This window comes from Hoplias malabaricus, chromosome 14 (assembly GCF_029633855.1).
Source record: "Hoplias malabaricus isolate fHopMal1 chromosome 14, fHopMal1.hap1, whole genome shotgun sequence".
Lineage (NCBI taxonomy): Eukaryota > Metazoa > Chordata > Actinopteri > Characiformes > Erythrinidae > Hoplias > Hoplias malabaricus.
This window is the reverse complement of record NC_089813.1, coordinates 25,774,805-25,801,107: the sequence shown is the minus strand read 5'-3', so window position 1 is coordinate 25,801,107 and position 26,303 is coordinate 25,774,805. Positions and strand designations below refer to the sequence as shown.

The window sequence follows — 26,303 nt, the reverse complement described above, 5'->3', positions numbered from 1 at the left end:
TATTGCCATAATAACCTGACAGCTGTCGGGACAAAAGGGTTTGTTTAATTAAGCAGCATCTAGAGACATCCTTCAATGTATGTGGTGATTTTATTTTTGAAAGCGTTTCTTGCTTTTGACAAAGGCCAGAGCTTGCCAAAACGTGTAAGTGCTTACGCCACCCTTTTTGGCTTCTGAACAGGTCATTTTGTTTTCTATTTCTTTCTCAGTGGAAAAAGCTATCATCTTGCTGCTGAAAAAGGTCATGCTGAAGTCTCACCACATGAAGAAGTTTTGCTGGAGGATATAAAATATCAGTAGCTGACACCAAAAGCCTAATTAACATTTCTTACAAAGGTGTTAAACCAAAGATGAATAAGAATCCTGGAATTAGTTACACTGGCAATGCACATGTGGCACCTTGCAAAAGCTATATTTCATTTATACAAGTTTTTTCCAAGGGTTTTTTTTTTTGTGATTACACTTTATTTGAGGCTCTGTGCTCAACACGCCCCCATATCTTCTTTATTTTCAGCTGGGTAAGATCTACTTTTTGTTCCCTGCTCGTGTAAGCTAAAGTTTCTTTGCTGACATGAGCAACAAAGTGAAATACAACAGATTTGCATGAGATACTGAAAATATGTTAACTAGCATTCAGGCTAGTGGAATGAGGACAGCAGGAATTATTTAGAGGTTACAGATTTCAGCAACTGATGTCATCCTTAAGAGACAAAAATGGCATCCCACCTGTGGAATCATTCTTATATATTGTTACTGTGATGGCCATATTGGTTTAACTGTAGAGTCGTTCTTCTCTGTAGATAAGGCTGTAGCAACAACCTTTGCTCATGTTAGGACTGCCTTTCAATCCACTGAGCTATTCTTGCCTTTTGAATGGGAAGGAGACCCTCTCAGAGAGTCATCTGATATATGAGGTCAATGCTGTATCAACATCACAGGGGGCATTATAAAAGTGACTCTGTTGTTTCACTCTTCAACACCAACTTCCTGTAGAAATCCCTTGAAGGAGAACTTTGACTGATACCTTCATTAAGTCCATCAAAAGGAGGAATTTCATCGGAAATCTGAGCACAGCATCATGCTGCCTGGTAGACGGTTCGGTAGATGAACGGTGGGAAGCATATCACATTACACCCCAAGGTCCATCATTCATATATATAGTTATACCTTCCGTAATGCATTAGGTAGGCCCCCCTTTGAAATGGTTATGGGAAGTTTTTTTTCCGGTCGGTGATTAGCCATATCACCTGCACAACCTCAGCTCCGCCTGGCAACAGGTGATGTAATCGACACCAGTCATATATCAGGCAGAAGAGAGAAAGGCGTTAATACACAAAGCTGTGCTTGCTTGTTCTAAGCCTAAGTCGAGGCTGCCAAGGTGTCTGTCTGAGCGGTCCCAGGGTGCATGAGTGTCGGCGCCGAGCAAGCCACAGATGGGCCCTCAGGAGGGGGAGGTGTGTGTGTTTGTATTAAGCAGAGCTGTCGTTCAGTAGAACATTTGTACAGTGGACCCCCCTCCACTGCTCTCTCTCCCTCTCTCTCAGAGGTTCTGATTAATGTGGGATGAGTTTGGCCTCAAAACAGAAGCCCTTTTCAGAACAGTCACACTGAGAGGATGGAAAGGAGGAATGGTGGCCAAGGTGGACACACACACATGCGCTGTCCGAATACGGCCATCACACAAGCAGGCACGCCCAGGGGCTTCAAGGGCCAAAGATCTGCAGGGGGAAAATCTGTGAGCAGCTTCTGTAGCTCTCTGCAAAAAAAAAATCTCTTTAGCCTCTTTTCAACAAGAGAGGGACTGTGGGTTTTTCTACTCTTTTTTTTTCTTTTTTTCCAGTGCCAGTTATTACACAGCCCTTGGACATCTCTTGCAGTTGGAAGGAAGCATCAAAAGTATTCAGACTCATTTAAATTACTAAGACGCATTCAGATAAACAACGGCCTCTAAGTATACTTTCCCCAGTAAACCCTATCAAAAGGCTTTGCTTCATGCATGCCTGCAAAATCTGCTAAAATAAATGTGAAAGGGTAGAGAAAGCAGAGTTCAAAGGCCAAGTCTTCCAGACACTAGGCTGTGAAAGACCATTCAGCACTCACAAAGGAGAAGGAAGAGTGGCGAGAACATCTCAGTAACAACTACAAGCATGTCTACTAAAAATTCAGTATAGGATGTTCATTAGTGTCGTCGGCTAATATGTGTTCCACAAAGCATGCAGGGAGGAATGTCTCTTTTGAAAAATGAACAGGGCCTCTTACCCTGAACTCATTTCTGGCTGGTGTGCCCTTCCATGTCATTCCAAACTTTTTTCCCCCTCAAAGAAAGCACAAGCTCTCACATGTTATCTACTCTAGGACACTGCTCTGTGATAAATATGTCAAAACAAAGGATGAACACATTCATGTCTGGCCAGTTGTAGCATCAACATAAGAGTGGCTAACGCAAACCATCCGTGCCCGGCTGGATGTCTCTGTTTTGAATCAACACTACCACCCCACACCTGCAAATCACTCATGCAGGGGTAATCCATCATTGTCTATGGCTCCTTGGCTTTTCTGCTACAGTATGTCAAAGTCTTATTGAGCTGTTTGCATTCCAAATCTGACGCATATTCTGGTGCGGTGGAGAGAGGTCACGGGGAATGGAGCAATACCTTGTAAGTTCGACAGGAAGGGTTGAAAGCATTTGTTCCGCATACAAACAAAGTGTCATCATTTTGCTGGAGAAGGACCTTGATGAAATTGTGGCATTCATCCTACAGAAAGTAGAACAGAAGGAGAAAAACTCAGGAATATGGCACGTTCTTCACAAAAGCACTTTTCTAAAATAATTATTTATTTCACAAATTTTGTTACATATCACATACAATGAAAAACGTGTATTTCCAAATTAGCAACAGCACAGGAGAAGGAAAAACATCTTAACGTTTAAAGGAAGTAAATGTAAAAATATTATTCATTCCTTCATTCATTCATTCATTATCTATAACCGCTTATCCAGTTCAGGGTTGCGGTGGGTCCGGAGTCTACCCTGGAGGGGGCGCCAGTCCTTCACAGGGCGACACATTTACTCACTAATTCACTCACACACTCATGCAAAAAAAATCATATTCTAAATAATTTTGGAGCATTTCTATTGGTCAATTCATCATGAAAAAGACAATGTCTTCAAATTATGTAGTAAACTAAAAATGGACAAAAATGGAGATACATGTTTTTGATCGGACAGCAATGATATACAATTATTTCCCTCATCTATTTTACAGACTATAAAAAGGCTGTTTCTAAATAGCATCACAATTCTTGCCCCTTTATCGCCCTTTATTTCAGTCCATTAGGTTGTAATCCATTACCAATTATGCCATTACAACTTCCAAATATATATCTACAGAAACCTGACTCTGTCGTATCACATTGCAAAGCTACATTAGTCTGGACCTAAAAGCCTTTATTAGATTTCCGAACATTAAGTTATCTAAACATCCAAACAACAGGGTCTGTGTTATGACTTGACAAAATTGTACATGGATATTGTCAATGTACCTTATGCTTCCCTTTCATTCTGCAAGTATCCACGTCAGCTTGCCTGGACTTCCATGTCAGTTTCTGTTGAGAAGAAATCGATGATGAATAAGCGGTGATCTGCTTAGGCTTTACACTAAGGATGTCTCAGACATACTCGGGCATGGAGCACAACACATTATACTAGATTACAACCGTCTCTTATTGGCCTGGAGGTCAAATGGAGCTGTCATTTCAGAGGGCCATGTAAGCCGTAAACCACATTTACAAAACCGCTAACTGATTAAATGCTGATGCTTAATGGTATCCTTTTGTTAATCAATCTCCCTAGCCCCTGAGCCCTGGATCAATCTCATTGTTTCATTATTACGGAGCGCAGAAGAGGAGAGGAGAGCCCAGGCTAAATGAGAGCAGTTACATGTACGCATAAATCTCTGGCTTTCCTAGTCCCTCTTTTTAGGAAAGATGACGCATGGCAATGACTCGTGATAGGATAATGGGCTTAGTGGGGTCACAGTGCCGGAGCATCTCCTGCCAGAGGCCCGCTTGGGTTTCAGTGCCGCCAGGTAATTACGGAGGAGTGGAGAATTGTATCCTGCAGGACAGCTCAACAGGGAGCGCTCACCTTGCTGAAAAAGATCTCGTCCGTGTTGGCTGCTTCAATCTCCACTGTATATATGTGATCCCTAGAAAGAGGAGAGAAATAATTAACTGGTGATTAACTATTGCCTGCCTGGGAAAAGTCTAAGAATATTAAACTTTTTTTAAACACACGTTTTAAAGGTCTCTTTTTCAGTTTGCAATAACTTACAGGAAAAAAACTATTTTATTTCAGGGAAAACAATAAGATACATGTAATTTTAGCAACACTAAATATATTGTCATTCCCCATGCATTTATTGTAATATATGCCTTATTGTAATAACCAACAGTAAAAATTTAGGTTTTTTAAACAATTAAACATGGTGTGCGTTTAACAGAAAAAGTAATTTGTGTTTAACAATATATGTGTTTGAAAAAGCTGTAAGGATTTCATTCATGGGAATCAAGCCAGACAATTTATAAATTCTAATAAGACAAAGTACCCAGAAATGATACAACAACCGAAAAAATATCCAGAACAGGCTTCATAAAACCTGAAACCCACAACCCTCTCAATATCATGTAAACACCACAAAAAAAAATTCTCATTAGCACGCTAATGCTACCTGTAGGTTCACGTTTCAAAATAACGAACTTCACCAGCAAAAATGAAATAACTACAAGATTACAATGAAAAATATGTTCCAAACTTTTGATGGGCAATGTACTTTCAGTGACAAAATGAAGCCTGCTTGTCCCTTCAGACACAGACATGAACAACAAAGGTTTCAAAGTGCTCCTGCACCCACAAAGCTGCCTTTGTTCCAGGGGAAGGTTGGTCACTGGGAGAGTGCCAAGTCATTCTGTGCTGTTCAGGTCAATTAAGTTTGGTGCTCAACCACAGGAAACATATACCAACACTCATTAAACCACGAGAGAGGAGTTATGTGTTTCAACTGGTTATAATGCCATCTCTACCACCATATGGTGCGCATAAACTTGGGGGTTAAATGACCCTTGCCAAAGCGTCACTCTCTGTATACATAACAATATTTGAAGTATATCACATTCGTTTCAGGCGGAGGACATGTTGGACCCACGCCCGGTGCTGTAAATTGTTTAATTTGTTTGAGATTACTTGCAAATGTGTTTTTAATCAGACTGCCTTCGCCGACATCTTCAGAGTTCAGTTTAATTATATCTAACAACCTGCACAGTGGCTTGCGTTCTCATTACCCAAATTTAATAAAGTCTGGAAGAGAAGCCATTTCTGAAATGAATCCACTTACACAAGTTTCCTGGGGCTTGGCAATCTCCAGTTGGATAAAAAAAAAAAAACTCTTCCGAATTATGTTATCCAAAGTCACAGCCAGGGCGCGGTAATTAATCACACACGTGTCAGATTTAAAACAGTTCACAGTCTCAACTGAATGGTGCAAAATCTGCATTTTAAAAAAATAAGTGGACATACTCGGTCCAAGCTGCCTTTGTTAAGCGGCAATTCTTGCCTGATTTTGAGCCAACACATTATAATGTTATAAACAGTTTCATTACACGGTGCTCAAAATGATTAGAACTGGTCAAGCAGATGTGGCTAAAGCGGTCAGTGATTTCTCTGTTGCTCCTATATAATTCTAAACCTAATGAAGAACAATTGCAAACACAGCCACAAATTCCAAACATTTCTATTAGTTGCAAAAGTATGCAATAGGGCTTAATGTCTAGGCAAAAAAGCGGTCAAGTGGTCAAGATCCATGACGCACCACTTCTAGATTACAGAAAGCTAAACCCCATGTGATCCTATATCGTATTTCTGTGGAGCAATTGAGCTCAACTCCTAATGAATTTCAATTAGCACAGGTAAAGTGTCGTGTCAGTTGACTGACTCACAGCTTAATGAAATTATTTTCTAGCAAATAATTTCAACTGCCGAGGACCTGAGTGAATCTCATAACACCTCATCACAAATTTCAAAAATATAATTAATAATTAAATTTATGGGCAAATGAACTGAATCAATTACAATCTGCATTACATGGACACAGTTGGTCAAACGTCAGACAACAGATTTTTTATAAAATCTTTTTATATTAACATTTAACATGAATCTGCCTATTTTCTTTGTCAGTTTGCTTATGTAATCTAACGCATAAAAATTAACCATTTTTTTCTAAGGAAAACTGTCCACTCAGACAGAAAATGGTCTATTCCCAGCAGGAAACCTTTATAAATGTGAGCATATTAGCCATAAAAAAATTAAAAATAAAATAAGTAAATAAAATCAAATGAAAATTTCCAAGGCAAATTATCCTTAATCTTCTTATGGGGAGTGTAGCTACAACACCAGTATTTTGTTTCAGTAGTGATGCAGGTCATACAGTCTATGTCTCTGATCTCTTCTGAAACTACGATAATGTAAAGTTGTCTAATTCTCTAACATTCATTCATTCATTCTTTCATGCATTGTCTGTAACAGCAACAAGACCTGTTGCACCACTGTGCTGCCCTAATTTCTAACAGAGAAACACTTACAGTTACTCTCTACCCACACAAATAATGTCATCACTGTAAAGAAATGTAATTTAATTTAAACGTATTCAATAACACAAATTTAATCCCAAAAACTTCAGTAAAAAAAAAAACAACAACATGTAAACTGGATGGCCATTGGCCAAAGGAGGCAGGGGAAAGCTCAGATCTGCGATGAAATCCACTCTTCTAGGCACTCAGCACTCTGCTGCTCTTCCTCTGGGTCCTGGATGTGTAAGAGTGAATATTACAGAGCGAATCTGCAAACTGAATTTAATTGGCTGAATCTGTGGACTGACACCCTAGAGTGGAAGTATGTGACTGAAATAATATCCACTGAATAATAAATTTGATATTTTTTAAAACTGAATATTTTGGAACTCGAATTTGAATCACTTTTAGTCACATTTCCAGGTCTAACATTATTTGTGCGGGTAGAGAGTTATAAAAACCCATATAAAAGTTTCACTGTTAGAAAATTCAAACAGGTAAATTGCACAGGCACAAGATAGAAGCCGTTTTAATTCAGTAAGTATTCATTCAATACATTTTATTAATTGAATTATTTTATTTACAAAATCTTTTTGTTGTTTAAATACTCCCATATTGAACTGTACCTTCTCCACATTCTCTAACACATTATGGCAACTTTGCTGTTCAAACATTCCTGCCACAAGCAAAGAGATAAAACAGCGGTCAGCGATGCGTTAGGCAAACATCCTGCCTGCACAATACTGCAAGCGGTCACTGTGCAAACATGACTAGTTCAAACACCAGCTGCACCTGTGGCCACATCTTTCAGAGTCCACACTTGTGTCCTGCTGGCTCCGGCTCCCCAGCCTTCCTATTAAGAGAGGCTAACAACTGTGATGTCGTTTGAAAGTTCAGCTCTTTGACCAGCTGCAAAGCAGCACATGTTGTGAGTGTGGAGCATCTTTCAAGCTGAGCGAGTGAGCTCTGGCCTAGACAAACAAACAAAGGCATCGGGAGCTAGCCACAAGCAAACACTCAAAACCTCGTGGGCAGCATCGTGTGCCATTTCGGTCACAGTGCCCGAGGTGCTGTGAAACTTCGGCGTGGTCTGATTGTATCACTTCTCTGTGGAGGATCTGATATTAGGGTGTGTTGTGCTTGGGCAGGGCTGGTGGAAGAGGACTTGGCCATCCACCAGCAGAACAGAGAGCCTTTGTGCTGAGGAATGTGGTTTTCATAACACCCCGTTTCTTTCGGGGGTGACTACAGGCCAGTGCCGGTCCATCTGGTGGCCTTTTGTAAAACAATCTCGCTCTCTGACGGCATGGGGTTGGGGGGGGGGGACTTCGTTAGTATGCACCCCGCACCTATCTAAATTCACCCTATCCCCCATTTCCACTCACCCCCTTCATAACTAGACTTGGATGGCTGGGTGATGCCGTACATTGTCTGGTTGAATCTTACATTACACACAAGCAATAGGGCAACAATGATTAGTTCACAAGCTGGTAATAAAAATGAAGATGAAATCTATTCATGGACTTAAATTTGTGTGTCAGTGTCTTTAAAAAATAACTGCAGTACAGTATGTTAAATGCTGCATTCCTTATAATTTGTGGAATTTAAATTCCATATAATTTTGCCACAAAGGAAGAACCTAATTCTGGTGGCATTGGCAGACAACACAAATTCAGCACTTGTGTGATAGTAGGTACCCCTCCTAAAACATTACTCTTTTTCAAGCTGAGCATGAAAGCATGTGTTTTTGATGTACTAAAATCTCAAAGGTCATCTGTATTCTGAGCAATTCTAACAATCCTAAATTCTCCTCTAGTGTCTTCTGTTTATGGAGAAGGTAAAAAAATCATTGTCAATCCAAGCTCCTGGGAAATCAGGCATGTGGCTTTAAATATATCCCACATGTGCAACATATTGTTTCAAGATATTCTGGAAAATCTGGTTTTATTTCACAGAGTCTTTCAGACAGTACTAGAATAGAATGTAGAATATTCATTCATTCATTCATTCATTCATTCATTATCTATAACCTCTTTATCCTGTTCAGGGTCACGGTGGATCCAGAGACTACCCAGAATCATTTAACATGAACATCCATTTAATTATCATTGTACAATGGAATTTTTCTTCCACATTTAAGACATCTGTAGCAGTGAACACACACACAGAGCAGCGGGCAGCCATCCCCAGACCCAGAGGGGCAGTTAAGGCAGAAACACAACTTGGACAGGCCCCTAGTCTATGACAGGACATCATCCACTCTTGAAATCACTTACATACTCACACTAGTGGACACCATTGAATAACTACCAGCATGGGTTTCTGGACTGTGGGAGGAAACCAGAACACCTGGAGGAAACCCACACAGATTCAGGTACTTAAAGAGAGTGACTAAGTAGAACACTTAATTTTTAAATATAGTGGAGAGAAAGTAAATCTAAAAAAAAATCCAAATATTTAAATAGATACTTGAAGAAATAAATATGAAGTGCAGTAAAAAAAAGTGCAGGTGTGCTTTCTTACTGTCCACCACTGGTCAATGGCAAAGGAAGGTAAAGTGCAAAGCAGAGGAGAGTACAGCAGCAGTTTAGTCAATAATTTGGTAAAAAAAAAAAAAAAAAAAAAGCAAAAATTGCAAGTCGAAGCCCAAACAAACAGCAACAATAGGAATACCTTCCTTAATAAGGGTAAAGTGGGCTGACTGCTGTTTCATTGAGCATGGCATTGGGGAATCATTTCCTTGTAGCAAACTGCTGTGGGCAAATAAGTGTATTGAGAGTGGAGGTAGCATAATCCACGTCATTAGCGGAGCTTTAACAGGATTTGATGCCAGAGGATGAATTGAAGGCTCTCACACCTCAAGAGCTGGCCTAGATCAACAGGCAGCAAGCTTTTAGGACTGGACTTGCATTCCATTATGGACCAGTGGCCCATTCACACAGCCTGCTGTGGGGGCTCCCAATGGAGGATGGTGGGAGTGGTTGCCATGGAGAGCCATGGACAGGGTAGATAGAATGTGGACAATGCCCTGCACGTAGCATGACCCAGGGCGGTGGTGTGCATCATAAATTTACAATTGGCATTACCTCAGCCTAAATTTTTCATTATCAATATTAAATAGCTTATAGTCTACAGTAGCCAATTCGTTTCATCTAACCTAGTGTTTTAAATATTTTTATAGGTGTATGAAAAATTGGCAGGCATTTTCAGATGTAATCATTCAGCATTACGAGCCAGAGCTGATTAAAATCTGAAAATTCTTATGTAAAAGCAATGTTTAAGTACAAAATTAAACTCCAATTTATAATTGGAACATTCAAACAATCTGAATGTTTGGTTCAATTGATTTTTTTTTCACATTGATTTATTTTTTTTTATATAAAGATGTTATGTACAGCACCAAAAAGGGTTTCAATACTCTTTTTTTTTTTTTGGTGTATGAAACCATTTGAAGTGTATTACAATGGCAGTAAATCACATATAATCACATAGGGTAACTTATAGACTTTTCCACTGCATGACACCTACATTACTCAAATCTACTCACTTTTTGTTACCTGGTACCTGCCTGATTTTCCCCTACCACTTTTAACTACGCACATTTAACTTCGCGCTCATTCTGCTAAATCGGCAGTGCACATTGTATCCGTGCTATGGAAGAAATGAAAAGAGAGGCAGGAAAGAGACAAAAAAATAAATAAATGAGGCAAAGGGGTTTGGTGGTTGAGGGGTGGTGAGGGAGTTGGGGGGTGCCACATGGGCCCAGAATTTGGTGCTATGCCCCTGGTCAGGAATACCACAGGTAAATAGCCATGTTAACTCGTTATAGCAAATCTAACTAATTTATGGGTCTTGTAGTTTTTTTTGGTTTTTTTAAAAAGCTGTTGAGTGAATATTTGTTACTATAATCTTCTACCTTCATGAATGTGCTTGCATGCATGCATCAGGACCACCAATAGTATCTTCTGCTTTCTACTTACTGGCAGCCTTGATAGAGACTGGCCAATCGTCCCAGCAAGTAGACACCAGCAAGGAGCTTAACTGGGCTAATCTGCAGTGTCTGCTTTCTGTGCCTCTGATCACTGCGTCTGGCCGACACCAGCCAGTCTGCGTAAACATGGGGCAAAACCATGCTGCCTTGAATGTTAGCACTTCAAGACTGCAGCCTAATTACCACCGGATGCTGGTCAATCCCAGCTAGCCACAACAGCACACAGAATCATGCACCACCCCTGTTTTCAAAAAGGCAACCTATAGTTGTGACGCTTCACCCAAACACACAATTGTTTCAAGATTCTGTAACAAAATAAAGTGGTCTTGATTTAATTCTATACAATTTGAAAATGTTTTGAGAGATTTCAAACCAGCTCAGCATTACCCAAATGTAGTATACAAGCCCTTGTGTTTATAAATAACGTTGCATAAGTCACATGACACGTTATCCCATAATAAACTAATTGAATTCTTTTGTGGGTAAGTAATTCACCCTCCTTCTAAATGCTATTTACAGCATCTGCTGGCCCTTCATTACTGCCAATAATCACACGATTCTTTTTTTTATCTTTTTGTTTAACCAAATCCAGTTTTGTAGAATTTTGTCACAGCCAGCCTGGCTAGCATTTTAATCACTGGACATCATGATAAGCCAAATGATTTGAAGCCATTCACAAACAGCATCTGCTTTTGGACCGCATCTCTGCTGACCATCTGTGGGCGAGACACAATGAACCGAATTAAATAAATCTCATGCGCTAAAACTAGTATCCTGCCACCGTGGAGGATGCCACAATGCTTGGCCACACAATAGATGATGCACGGGCCGTTTGTGATGGCTCGCCAATCCACAGGACCCTTATCTCCTATTGAGCATCTAGTTGGCTGAATAAACGCATGTTGGGGTGTGTGTGTGTGTGTGTGTGTGTGTGTGTGCAATGCCCATGGCTCTTCTCTCATCAGCTTCCAGTTTCTTTCTGTATTCAAAAGCCAGCAACTGGGACACACTCAGCTATCTGCTGTCAGTGCTTGTGTGATACAGTAGCATGGCTGGGTAACGTTACCGTTTCATTTGGCTGATGTCTTTGTCGCACAACACCCATGAGACAAAAAAGGAAAGAGTTTTTCTTTCCCATTTCTGCGGCAAAAGAGAGCCCACACATCCCATATATCAGCCACAAACTAGAGCTAGCTTGCTCATTCTCACAACTGCCAATATGTCCATCCTCTAATTCAGTGTTTTTCTCACTTGGCGGTTTTATTATTATCCTATGGAGGAATGTTGGCATAGTTTTTTGCGTGGTCGTACTGTATAATTATTGCTCCGTGAGCGGTTATGCTGATTAACTTTGTGTATTGGGAATGTTTTGACAACGTGCTGCTTTATGTCAATACGTGTTTAAAATGTATTTCGGTCAACGGGAAAGGAAAGCTGGTTGCTACGGCCGTGTGAGAATGAGGCGCTCTTGAAGTCTTGTGGGTTGGAGCCTCTGGCACAAAAATTCCTCGGCCCAAAAGTTTTAGAGTATAAGCAAACTGACCTTGCAGCTACATAAAGAGTACGGTTCGTTGTGACGATCAACTGAATGTCCAGCTTGTGCCGTTGTGTATTGTTCCTTCCTGGTTTGTGCCCAACAAACACTGGGTACTGTTTTGTATCTGAAATAAAGTGGAAAAGTAAATTTAAACATAGTAGCAAAATAAAAACTCCATACTGCACAAAGAGTGGTACACCATCAAACAGTGTGGTAGTTTGAGCTGAGTTCACTGAGAGAGAAAGGGTGAAAACGAAAAAAAAAAAAAAAAAGAAGAAGAAGCAAAATGCACTCTATATCTCTGTGCCCCATATAGCAGTTAGTCTTCTACATAGGGCTTTAAGCTTTGACAGGAAAAATAAAGGATTATCCTTTGATGTCAGAAAGACTCCATTTCAAATAGCATTTTAAGTTCACATTTTCTTGTGTGCTTCCCTGGGCAATGAATCATATTTCAGTTTCAAACACTGCAAGGAGAGAGAGGATAGCAGGTGTGAGTGAGTGAGTAAGAGAGAGAAAGAAACAGGGGGGGGGTGGTGTGATGAAGAGAAGAAAGAGACAGAATCAGAGAAAGAGAAGTAGGGAGGGAGAGAAGATGAGTAAGAGAAAAAGGAAGGGTAGAAAGAAAGAGAGAATGTGTGTTCGACAAATGGAGGAGAGGAGATGAAAATGAGTGGGAATGCGAGAATGAGACACAAGGACAGGAGACAAGGCAAATGAGAGAGGGACAGAAGGGGGGGGGGGGGCACTGTTTGATATCCAAGAAGAAATATATGTTAATGAGAAGGTAAGAGAATAAGACAGATAAAGAGAGACAGGTCAAATGAGTGAGTGATTGGTGAGAGAGAGAGAGAAAGAGAGAAATAGAGACTTGATTTTACACCCCCTTTTATTTAAATCATGTTTTAAAGAGAAATACCAAAATTCAAAAATACTAAATAATAGAAAATAAAGACTTTCAAAAAGAATAATCAAAAAACAGGACAAGATAATGTGTTTATACAACCCCACACACAAGAAAGAGAGGGAGACAAAGATGACAAGAAAGAGCGAGAGAGTGAGAGAGGACTGTGTTTGATATCCAATAAGAAATATATATTAATGATAAAGTGAGAGAATGAGTCAGATAAAGAAAGACAGGTCAAATGAATGAGTGATTTGGTGTGCGTGTGCATGTGTGTGTGTGTGTGTGAGAGAGAGAGAGAGAGAGAGAGAGAGAGAGAGACAGGATAAGTAAGAGAACAAGGAAACAGAAAGAGAAGGGGTGAGTGTATGGGAGGGGAGTATATGAATATGAGTGGGAAAGTGAGAATGAGACATAAGGACAGGAGACAAGACAAATAGAGAGGGGGGGTAGCATAGTAAGAATGTGTACAAGTGTGAGAATGTAGAGAAGAATTGGATATACACTGGGACAAGGCAAATGGGTGAGAGAGAGAGAGAGAGGCGAATAAGGAACACAGAGGTGCAGACGTTCTTCCAGCAGCTCCTGGTTACTCACAGTTGCCATGTGAAATACTGATTGGCTCTGAATCCTCTGGGAAGCCGGCCCCAGCTATCTGCAGCAGGGTGAAATACAGCAACAAGGCCTCCGACCTCATTGTTGCACTGCCTACTGGCTCCTGATTACTACTTTACTTCAGCCTGCACAGAGAGAGAGAGAGAGAGAGAGAGAGAGAAGCATTAGAAATATCTCATTGAAATAGTTCATTGTTTAGTCTCATACTACAGTAGGGCTGTACAATACATGGAAAAAAATATTATACATCAATTATGTTGCTGCATTCCTTTAAGATACATGTTCAGTATTTTTACCAAAATGATTGTATTCCATGGATCAGCCGATTATATTGATTCAGATAAACCGTCACAGAAATTCATCTGGTGTGTGTGACATGCTCACAGCAAAGTAAAAACTTTCTGATTAATTAGAAGCCATATCAGTTTGCCATTTCCCTATCAGTGTTCTAAAGGCCAATACTGTCTCACGGCCACGTGCAGAAATGAGCCATAGATATACGGACTAACAGTGACTTCGCAATCCTGCCTTGCCAGCAAAATAATTAATTGGATTAGCTCAGTAATATGCGTCATAGATCGATGGCTGAGATTGAGGCAGACCTGTTGTTGCTGAGGATAGGAGGGTTGTGGGTTTGTTTTTTAACAAGCATGGATCCAGGCTAATAAGATAAATGAATAGAATAAGCTTATATGATTAGAGCAGAAAGGATCCTCAAAGCAGCCTGTCTTGCATTACTTCCACAATCTAGAACCTGGGCCCTGCTCTGTTGAGCAGATTTATGGCAACCTACAGCCCTGCCGTTGTATTTATTCCTCCCTGATTTTCCTCGGGCGCTGTAGCAACAAATCACCCCCACAAATCAGGGCAGATAATTAGTGCAAGTCCAGAACACAATCAGAGTTGACCATTTAATTCTCTTAAACCCAAAGTCGAGCCGGGTGAATAACAGAGGGCTTCTTTGTTTTTGCTTTTTTTTTTTTTTAGCATTGTTTGGACCCAACACACAATTCCCAACTCTCCTGCTAGTCATCTCTGCAGCAGAGTGGTGCCAGCAAACAGAGGGAGGAAGAAGAAAGTGAAGAAGAGAAGGGGAGGGAAGTGGGTAAGTGAGAGAGAGAGAGAGAGCGCACTCTTTCCATGTGTCTGTGAATCCCATTCAGAGTGCTGAGTGAAAACACTATTCACTGCTCAGATTCCCTTAATAGCAAGGGGCATGCAACTGAAATCCTAGGAAACAACCTTGATGGAAGAGAGAGTGTGGCTCTCCAACACATACACTCTATGTACTTTATCTCTAAGTGTGTGCATCAAGAGTATATAACAAAAGACGTCTGAAAAAGGACCACAGGACTATGCCCTACGCCTATGATGGGATGATTGTAGCACTTTCCACACAGTTCCGTAAACAACTATCTCGGTGCCTGTAATTGTTTTGAGCCTACCTTGGCTGGGTTGACACTGGATGACCGTGTGATTGATGACCTGCACAAAACACAGGCCATGTCAGACCTCAGGCAGGACAGGCCAATGTAAATATAATCACAGCAGAGTGTACTGAGAGCAGGTCCACTAGACAGATATGCGGCAAATTCAGCGTGACGATAAAGACAACTAAATAGAGCCATTAATTCCGTTATGTATTTTGTTTGTAATATATATTTTCCCAATACCACTTATAATTTAAAGCAATATTTCAGCAAAACATCAAATTTATGAATGCCAATTAACATCAGGCAAAATGCGTTTATAGTTACAGACTTGTCTCAATCCAATAAGAAAACATTAAAAAGCAGACTTCCGAATAGCTGTGATTTGGATTTTAATCTTGCCAACGTATTTTTTGCGCATTTTCATAGATGTCACATTGTGTCAGAAATCATGTTACCAGTATGATTTGCTAGCTTATCCTGTTATTATTTAATACCATGCTAATATGGGACTTAAAACAGTTCATGATTGTGATCAAAATGTTTCCTCACCATTTGATAGCTCTCCACACTCATCGTGTGCTTGAAAGAGGTCTAATGTGCTTACGAAGCCCCAGTGCCTGTAAATCAGCAAATTAACAAACTGGCTCACCCGGTATTCATTCTCACTCTCTCATAGACAACTGGAGTATTTTTAGGTAAACGCTGAAAAACATGAACCAAAACAAGGACATTGCTTTATTCTGCTCCATAGGTGGGTAATATTGACTTAGTTTTAGTTTTGGATCCTTTGTGGTGGAAATGTCTCCAAACTCAGAAGATGGCTAATTGCATTACTGAAAGTGCTACAAAATTAATCAACTCATTACCAATTAGCATCTGTGGTAATTCAAACAGTGAATATAAATTATCCGGCAAGTTCAGTTTCGGCCACGTACAAACAACAGTTGGTCTTTTCCTCTCAAACACACCATTCCACTTTAAAAGACAGTTAGCTTCCGAATGTAAACAACCAAAGAGATCCGAGTTTCCCCACAATTGTGAACATTCCTTTTAAGCTTCCATTTTTAGTTAAAAATGATCTCTAAGCAAAACAAACAAAAACAAATCTGACTCTGGAAAACCAAGAAGACATAGCTTTGTTATGGTCTTTCAGCTAAAAGTTAATTCTATTGTTTGTGGGGTTTTTTTTTTTTCACGAAATTATCAATTTAACTAACTAAAAAAAAAAATAATGTGCAAAAATTTGCAGACACTGTAGCCGAGCACATCTCAACACACAGAGGAGCGATTATACGTTTGAAAAAGATCGTTGTGAAGATGATGTTTACAGCCTCACAGAATAGACAGCAGTGACTCTTGGAAAGTAATTACTACCTGCGCCAAATAATTACTCTCAGGTAATTGAATAGCCCTCAAGGTACATCTAAAAGAGCCTCATTTAGGGCCATGGAGCATTTGCTACACTAAGGTGAAAACCAAGACTTGAAAAGTGCTTTATCATTTTCTGACACAAGGAACAATAATTACATATACTAGCTAGGTGAAAATAAAGTCAGGATATATTACACCAGCTTTGGGGGACAAACAGCTTCAAACTACATGAAATAGTATGGATAAGATGCTATATTTTGTTCAGCTAATGAAAAGATGTGAGAACTTGGATTGAATTTTTACAGTTCTTACACATGAGCGTATATGAACGTTTATTGAGGATTATAAAGCTTTACTCCTTTCATATCTGATGTTAAAAATCATAGGCCTGGAATAATGTCACATTTTATTTGAACAGTGGACAAGCATCTAGAGACAGAAACCTATCTGTTTCTGTAAGAATAAAGAAGGTAGCTTTATTACTCCATATGTTGGGAGGAAACGTGTGGCAGGTAGTAAAACTCAGCGGAAATAAGGCTGGAGACTGGAACACACACGCTCACACATTTATATGCACATTTACAAGCACTACACACCTCTTAATGACTGTTCATCCTCTGTGTACCATACACCACTCCAGCAATGAGTTAAATCAGATGCAACAACATGATGATCTTCGTCCAACACAAAATAAATTGTACCAACCTGCAATCAAGCTAGCTACACAGTTGGTTCAGTCAGTGAAGATTTAATTGAATAACCACAGACATGCAGTCCACTTCTTCAACATGAAGTGTGGAGAGCTGGGCTGATAAACAAGCTGCTGTTGAGTGACAGAGGAGTAATTTAGAGTGCAGGAACAGCTTCATGTCAGCCTGGTGCCAGAAAACACCCGCTGTCTGGAGGTACCAGAAAACCGAGAGGCTCATGGTAGCAGCCCGTGGCTTTCTGCGCATAGCTCCAGACAAATGTCACATCGGCCTAATGATCTGATTTACAATCGATCAGCACTTCAAAGGCTTACCGTTGGTGGGCGTTTCCGCTTCAGGCTGGAATTAATTAAAGCAACATTTGATGATGTGACCTGTAATTGAAATGCTGGATAAATGAAGCTTTTCCACCCCGTCCCAGAAGAGCTTATTTTGTTAGTGATGTCAGAAGCTGGAAAAAAAAAAACATGGCTGTGGTGGACAAAATGAAACGTATATAATTCCCATCTTGAATAAAATGACAACGTCTACGATTGTGGGGTAACCTTATACACTCTGGTGTGTTTATGTTCAGTTCTCCATGACTTTTATGGCGGAAGGGCATGTAAGAAGTTAAAAAAAGAGGTATGTGATTAGCTAGCTAGTTTCACTAGCTGTAAACATTTATTCACTGTTTGAATTGCCACTAATTATTTACTTGAGTTGTTTAGTTTTGTAGCACATTCGATCTGTGTTTACTTTCATGCAGTTAGCCTGAATTTAGAGTCAGTTCTATCTATAACAAAAGTAAATCAATATTACACCCCTATGGAGCAGGAATAGAGCAATATCCTTATTCAGTACATGCTTTGGAGGTCTTTAAAAATCTGTACATGCTGTTTCTCAGCCATGAGCAGAGACAGAAGACCTAGCATACCGAACTGAGACACTGAATTTTTTACGTGTTTACAGACACTGGGATTTAGTAAACACATCAGACCTGTTTTCGAGCACAAAAACTAACCGCAGAGGTAGCAAATGTGAGGAAACGTCTTTTCAGAATTTTTTTATTAAGATCGTGAATGTCACCAGTAGGTGAAGTGGCTTTCAGATCAGAAAGGTTTTACTAGCAACAGTCAGTGTAACAGCAGTTAATTTGACCCTGGTGAACTAGAGGCGTCTTTGGTTCTTTTGTCTGATAAACCATGTATAAAGGCCCCCAACTGTTGCTTCAAACAGTGGTCTGAAGAAAGAATGAGATTTTGCATTTAAATATCAGAACCTTTTCCATTCCCGTCAATCAGCAGGGCCCGACAGAGACAACCCAATTCAATCAGGTTGGAGCCGACTGCAGCGGGCTGAGAGGGCATAACAGAAATTTATTAAAGATAAGAGAGAGGCTGGAAATCATATCCTGCCTCACTTTGATCCATTTATCATATCTTGCGCTCCATTCACGCCACCGCCATTCATCTGCTTTCAATACTTTACGCAAAAGTAATGAATGACGATATCAGACATTATGACATGTATGCCAACATGACTAGCTGAGTGGCTTATCCATTCAATTTCCTGTTAAAAAAAACTAAAATGCTCCTGTGCATAAACTGCATTTTCCAGACATAAATATACAAAGAAAAGGACAACATTGCAGTTTAGGTAAAACTAAAACTCCATGACTCAAAATTGCCTTGGCAATTTCTTATTTCTTTGTACTGTATTTGTTTCACACACAAAAAAAAAAAAAAAAAAAAAAAAAACTAGGGGGAACTATGGGTCATATCCAAATTTAATTTGATCAAATATTGCCTTGCTATTGTTCACTTCACTTTGACAACAAAACACTTAAACATGACATGGTTAAAAACAGGCCTGCACAACAGACACATGTACACATATTTATTCTGTAGACGAAAGATTAGAAAATTACTGACCACAGTGTCTCTACTGACATGATAGAAACTGTTCATTACTTAGAGCACTCATCTACTAAGTGCATGTTTTGCAGACTGTTGTAATATCACATTTCATAGAATAATGCTGCAAAAGATATTGAACAAAATATTGTGTAGCGCTACTTACAGCCATGTCAGAATTAATTTAAATGCACTAGAAGAAACAGAAACACTGCATTCGACTGTAAGTGGAACACATGCTGAGAGGGTCTCAATAACAGGCCTTTCTACAAACGCTGCAGTACTAGAGCCCCTCTGTACCTTTCTCTGTTCTAGTGCCACTGCCTTTGTGCCAAAACACTCCAAGCATTTCTGACACTTCAAATTGTTCCTTTTGCCAAGGAACAGTGCTACAAGCAACAACCTTTTTTTTTCTTTCATGTGGAGGTTTTAGCAAAGAATGGTAAGAAACTAAATGCCTAAACAAAAGAGAAGCTAACTTTAGATGCAAACAATAGACTTGTCTTTCTTTTGCTATGTTTTCATTAGGATCGAGCAGTCAGTTGTACAACACTTTGCAATGTACTATATGCTTCTTTTTTTTCTGTAATTCGTCTGGACCAGTTGGATTTCAATTGCTTGTGGTTTTGGCGTTTGGTCAGTTTCTTGGCTCTGGAGAATTATGCTCTCCAGTTCACTGCAAACTGGCATGCTGGCCAAGGCAGAGGAGAATACTAATCCTTTGATGGGCTGCGAGTGAGTAAGGCAACACTCGTGTTACTCCTCTCAGCTGGACACTAATGGGAATCCAAAAGCATTCCAGTTCTTCAACCCAAACTCTATGCGCTACTGGTGCAATCTACTTTAAGAGTTGGATGTTGATGGTGGCAATGTCAATTTGGTACAGTCATTCATTCACTCATTTTTCATAACTGCGTCATCCTGAGCAGTGTTGCCATGGGCCTGAAGCTTACCCAGAATCCCTGGGCACAAGTTCAATCCAATACATGAAAAATGCTATTTGTGAATGCAACTAGCTTGTTTGCCTTCTTTAAAGAAGAGAGAGAGATCAGTCTGCTAAAAGCTTTGAAGACGACTAAAGAAACGTGGCCCAGACCTGTGCCCTGGACTTGCAGAGCTCTTCCTAATAGGATAGAGCTCTCTAAAGACTCTACCAGTGACCCTCACCTGCTAAAGGCCAAGTCAATCAGTAGCTAAATTCCCACAAACGGCATGAGCAACAAAGCAAGATATGAGTCGTCTGTGCATCGCATACAGTTTTCTACAAATGAATGTAGCTCAAAGGCAGGCCAAATCAGAACAGTGCAGTTCTAGTTCAAGCACAGCTTGTTGCTGTCTTCCCCGCTGGTATATAAAATCTCAACATATGCACAGTGTTGCATACATCTGAATTATGAATTATGCATTCGTCTCCTTAGCATGAAAGAAGGCAAAGGTTGAAGTTGAAATTGAAGCCAGAGAAGCAGGCCAGGGCTGCTGCTTCCTTTGTTCTGATGTAAAGAGACTCGGGTGCTTGTCTGGCTTTATCCTCCGGCAACAGTGTTTGCATGCTCAACACACTGTAAGAACCTGCTACATGGGATAATTGTAACTGTAGCCACCCACGACTCTAATTATGCATGTGTTGACAAATAACATGCATGCAGCAGATCACCATGGATTCAAGGTTTTCAAACCACAACGGAAGACAGCAGAGAGCTCAAGTGCAATTTTGAAGCGTGCTAGTGGTAAATGAAATAGCATCTACATGGAAGCTTTTCTTCACAACATCTCATTCCCATTGCTTCCTCACTCTCCGTAGGGAGTTCCAATATATCTCTTTCTCCCTGGAGAAACTCCACCTAAGGGCAGATGACGGTTCTTCAATATCTAATTTTCATTGCAGCATCAGAAGATATTTTTGATTACCTAGTCCTTTTATCAGCTGTGTCGTGCAATTTTTCTAATGGAAACTCCCCATTAATTTCAGCAGTGCTGCTATAGATCACTGGTATATGTTTCGTTCAGAGGTATAGGGGAGTGCTGTTGTCTAGCTGCAAGGTAAAGCACAAAGCAAAAAACAACCCCATAAATTTAATCAGGTGGATTACGCGAGCAGAAATCTAACATTAGAGCAGGCTGCTGCAGCCCATTTGTCAGAGTCTGTAATACAGTTTTAGGCTCTGAATAATTGCAGCTAATTTGAAATGCTTGTGCTCACCTGAAAAAAAAAAATAAAGAAAGTAAAAATACATTTGATTCATTGAAACTCATTTACATTTTCTCCACAAGAAATGCACTGCAAATGAATGGTTATCATTGAATGTAACCTGTGTATGTTCGCATGTAGCCTGTGCTTGGCAAGTATAAAGTATTTGCCTAGTGCTTGTGTGAGCATTTCCAATGCAAAAACGATGGGCTATATTATTAGTTCTTGCCTATGCTAACATTCTTAAAACGCTAATGGCAGCTGGTACCTGTAGGCTCCGAAGCGAAAAAAGCCTATAGGCATGAAAACGTCAGGCTCCGTGGGAGAAAGTGGGTAGGGCTTAAACAGTCAGCCATGGCCTGACGAGAACCTATCTCTCTCAAGCACGACTCCTCAGACACAAAGGAAACTCAGACCTGTCAGCAACAACTCAGTGCAGATTGCCTGGTGTGAGGATTACGGATCCTTTCAGCTAAAACCCTCACCGGGTGCAAAATAAACAGCACAACTAAAGGAGCTTATACCCCAGACTTCACCAAATATATCCTGATATAGCAAAGTGGAAGTTTTCGTTTTAAGCGGAAGGGGGGAGTGTGTGTGTGGGGGGGGGTGTGCGGCGGCCCTAAAGGATCCCTGGTGGCAAAACAAGACATTTTAAAGAGCACACCATAAAAAAAAAAAAGAAAAATACTTGAATTCTGGCCTGGAGTGCCTTAAGAACATTTCCTACCGAATCAAAAGATTTACATGTTTAAATTATTCCACTTAAACAGGGTAGAAAGCTATTTCCTTATTAGTAATGATAGCTAACTTCTTTTGATTACCATAATTTAGCACTGATGAACCACCACATGTAGTATCACGGAGTGGAAAACTACGAATGCTAATCTTGCACGCAGATTTCTCCTCAGATTTTAAAAGTGTTGGAGATATAGACTGAGCAGAAAGTTTCAGTCATGTCGCAGTGCGTTACAGCAGAAATCCCTGAAGAAAAAAGGACATTCTGCACAGAAAATATATTTTTTCTTTGCAGACTTAAAAACATGAGAAATACACTTTTCTTGAACATGAGGAACCCACCAACAATTTCACACCCCAATTTTACATTCAATGAAGCAGCATGTGAAACAAAACATAAATTTCTCTTCCAGAATAAATTGCTTTCCCCCCTGCAGTGACCTTACTATCATAGGCCCCAAATGAGCCACGGTCCTAAGTGCCCCCCCACATTAACATTTCATTTCTATTCCTTCTGTTGATGCAGTTTATTATTGGTGAGTGAATGCTGGTTTCTCTATCTCAGCCTTGAGATAAGCGGACCGTTTTTGAGTCTGCTCAAGCAGACACAATATCCACATAGATGAGCTCAGCTGCAATGAACTATCGTGCCCTCTGTCATTCTCACAAAGGCAGACTGATGGAAAGCTTTCAGTCTGGCTTTTTTTGTCTCCTTTTTTCGGTATGTTTTAGGTTGTCAAGTGCTTTAAATCCACAAGAAAATTTGATTAATGAGTTAGCTGAATAATGTACAGCACCCTAATGGAATTGAAGAGCTACTATCTCTTCGAGAGCGCTTAGGTTCAAATATCCACTCAACTAATGAGTCCAGCCATGAAGCATCAGCTGCTGTCTGCCGTCACACTCACTAGTTTATTCACAAGAGTCTTTTATCTCTCAGTTAGTTATACCACACCCATAAAACTGGCATAGCCACTAAGGCTCCAGCATATCTATTCCAAGGAAGTTTGCTTGGACTCTCAATGTCTGGCAGTTGGTTTCAGATCAAAAAAATAAGTTGATTTTGCTTAAAACTGATGTCAAACTATTTGGGTTCCGTATGTAATCCTGCTCATGTATTCATCAAGCATAAGGAAATGGGAGAACAAGAATACAGTATTCTCAGATCTAGATCTGTATACAAGTCAGACTTGTATACAGATCGGGGCGGTAACCAAGCATCTGAAACACAGCAAACAAAATAATATGATAGTTTTGATAGATAGAGATGACGTTTTTGTAAACACATTTTTTGCAGAGGACTTACATGGCAAAATACTATTTAAAGAAACATATTTTTCAAACTTTTCCCTTGTCAATTCTGATAATAATCATATGGCTATATATTCTTTCAGAAACAAATTGTGACCTCGATAATTGTATATAGAAAATTTAAAAACATTTTAAGAATTCTCTATTAACCTGAACAATCATTTCTTACTGCAGCACCTTACTAAACAACTATTAACCACTTTTATTTATGTGAATCTTGTTGAGAAAAAAAAACAGACTTATTAAGCATTAACACCCAGAGTTGATGAAAATGTTCTATGAAGCTCACATTAAAGACTGGAAGTCATATGTAATGATCTAACTATGTGGTTGCTTTAGAAGTCTGGATGCATTGAGTAAGAATATGGAGAGTGCTCAAGGACAAATGATCCACATAATTCCTGCTTAAAAATTATATAAAATGCGTGTAAAGAACAATGCCTTTATACAGCAAATACAAGCATGGCATTGACCAGCTGCACGTAAAATGTCTTTTTTTAGTTTATATTCATAGTGAAGCGATTGAAGGTGGCTTCATGTATCTGTCTGTGAAACATGCAGTAGAAAGATTCATGTATATTCATCATTGGTTTTCTCAAAGTAGATGGACCAAAAACTCAAATAAGAGTGTGTATGTTTTACAGTGAGAAGGTCATGACTTAGCATGTATGTTTTTAAAACTTGCCGCAACAAACAAATTGCCAACCTCCCCCCAAATCTGAGATGAAATGATTAACGATTCATTCATTCATTGTCTGAAACTACTTGTCCAGTTCAGGGTTGCAGTGGGTCCAGAGCCTACCCAGAATCACTGAGCATAAGGCAGGAACCTACCCTGGAGGGGGCGCCAGGGTGCAGGGTGACACACACTCACTCACACCTATGGACACGTTTGAGTCGCCAATCCACCTATCAACCTGTGTTTTGGACTGTGGGAGGAAACCCACGTGGACATGGGGAGAAACCACTAAACTCCTTACAGAGTGTCACCCAGAGTGGGACTCGAACCCATAACCTCCAGGTCCCTGGAGCCATGTGACTGCGACACTACCTGCTGCACCACCGTGCTGCCCATGTTTAATGATGAAATCATTAATCATTAATAATTAATAAATGAATGCTATTAAAAAATAATAAAATCAGGAGTGCATTTCCAAACTCGAAATTACTGTAGGGTACAGTATGGAGCATTTCAGGTAAATCCCTACTGGAGTGGCTCATTGAGGGGATTAGAGGCAGCTTTGCATGAAGGGCCTTCAGATATGGCTCTATCTGCTGAGAACAGAGCCCCCCTCCAGCCAGCACTACAAATCAAAGTCTCTGTTCTTTTACTTCCCTCAACCCGATTAGGACCACCTCCGTAACGGCAGAATCCATTAACATTTTCAGTCAGGACCTATCGTCAATGTTTAGTCATAGGCCGTTCTATTTTGGAGATTTTCTCACTTGCCTCTCATCCAGAAGCTCCTTTTTCCCCCCGCCATGTGTGAGAAGATCCTACACAGTAACTTGTGAGTTGACTCAGAGGAGTTATGGAGGGGTAACTGAGTCTGCGGGATGGAGGAAGTGGAGCCTGAGTTCATGTCAAAACCACAGCATTTAGGTTTTACGTATGGAGGGGCGAATCAAAGGAAAGGCGGTTTTAGCAGCCGATCCTGATGGGAGACAGAAGGCTGTGTCTGAGCAATAACAGTTTCTAAAGCAGAGTGACTGTGAGCTGTGGGTTTGTGTCTGTGTGTGTCTGAGTTAAAGTAAGGGCTCCATTGTCTTCAGTCCCCGATTAAGCATTTAAAAAACAAGGTGACGTGCTCTGCTCCGTCTCTAATCAAGGTTTGACATAAGCTCATTGAGGGCAGTTCCCTCGGCACAATCAAACCCACTCGCTGCATGCTAGCCAAACTGTAACAAAACACCACCAGCAGACTTGCCGCTGATTAAGGCTCATTACACTGCGCCATGTAATGACTGAGAGGGCAGGGGGACACGATGCCTTTCATGCCACATGGCTTGATACCATGCATACATGAAATCCCTTCACTGGGTTTGAGACAATGAATGGCAAAGGGTGAAGGAGTAGATGCTGTGAAATCCTCCAGCAACCTCACCCAATGATGGAAAGAAAGCATATTAAAAGAGGCCTACTGAAATTAAATGAATGAAACTGCCTGATCCACAGCCATGGTGATAGGCATGCTTGCCCATATTCAGAAAAGGCCACCTTTTCTTAAACCACTGTGATTCCTGTGAAACATCCCACTTGACTCCTCCACAAAACAGGCAGCAGCAGTATTGAGGGGGAGGCCTTCGCAAGGTTTATAGCTCTCTTGGGCCTGATAGCCGGCCGCCTCAACGGAGCTGCTTGACTCAGTAGCAGGCCCATAGGGAAAAGCCTACTGAGCTTACAAAGCATCCCTTTCAACCCCCCACACAGACCAACAGGCATTACAGCTGACTTCCGCAAAACCACCTGTGTGGCACCATCGACCCCTTGGTCCAAAATAATCATGCCAATAATAAGGCTCAAACTCGTTTTTAAAAGGTTTATAACTTACAGAAAGAGAGCCTGATAATGAAAGCGAGATTTCATTGCCATGTACTATTTTATAAGGCAGTAGGCATTGTAGTGCATACAGACAATTATATATCAATACCTTAGAATCAAAATCATATCCGTATCAGCAGATATCTGCTTTAAAACCAATAGATGTTTGGATTTTACACAAAATCTAAAGCAATATTTGATAACATACCTGTTGTTTTTCTCTATTTCTGAAAGATCAGTATGTCCTGGGGGTGCAAAGCTACTGTTCTGAAATGTTTTCCCAATATCTACATTATATAAATGATGTATCTGAATCAGCTTTGCCATATCGAAAAAAGATTCAAAATAATATAAATATAAATACACATGTTTTATCAAAAGTAAGGAAACAAAAATGTAAGAAAACACACATATAGGACCATATAAACATGCTTAGACACAGCC

The 26,303-nt window shown here is 40.2% G+C and overlaps 1 protein-coding gene across 2 annotated transcripts in view; it reads right to left on the bottom strand.

Moving 5' to 3' along the window:
• sema6a (sema domain, transmembrane domain (TM), and cytoplasmic domain, (semaphorin) 6A) overlaps window positions 1-26,303 on the bottom strand; it is a 72,312-nt gene that overhangs the window by 29,632 nt on the left and 16,377 nt on the right. For both annotated transcript variants that reach the window (XM_066643507.1, XM_066643508.1), the window contains exons 2-6: window positions 13,654-13,796; window positions 12,159-12,276; window positions 4,148-4,208; window positions 3,544-3,606; window positions 2,655-2,756 (exon numbers count right to left, since the gene is read on the bottom strand). In XM_066643507.1, coding sequence (XP_066499604.1) covers window positions 2,655-2,756; window positions 3,544-3,606; window positions 4,148-4,208; window positions 12,159-12,276; window positions 13,654-13,753 — 444 coding nt within the window. In that variant the 5' untranslated portion in view covers window positions 13,754-13,796. The remainder of the gene's footprint in view (window positions 1-2,654; window positions 2,757-3,543; window positions 3,607-4,147; window positions 4,209-12,158; window positions 12,277-13,653; window positions 13,797-26,303) is intronic.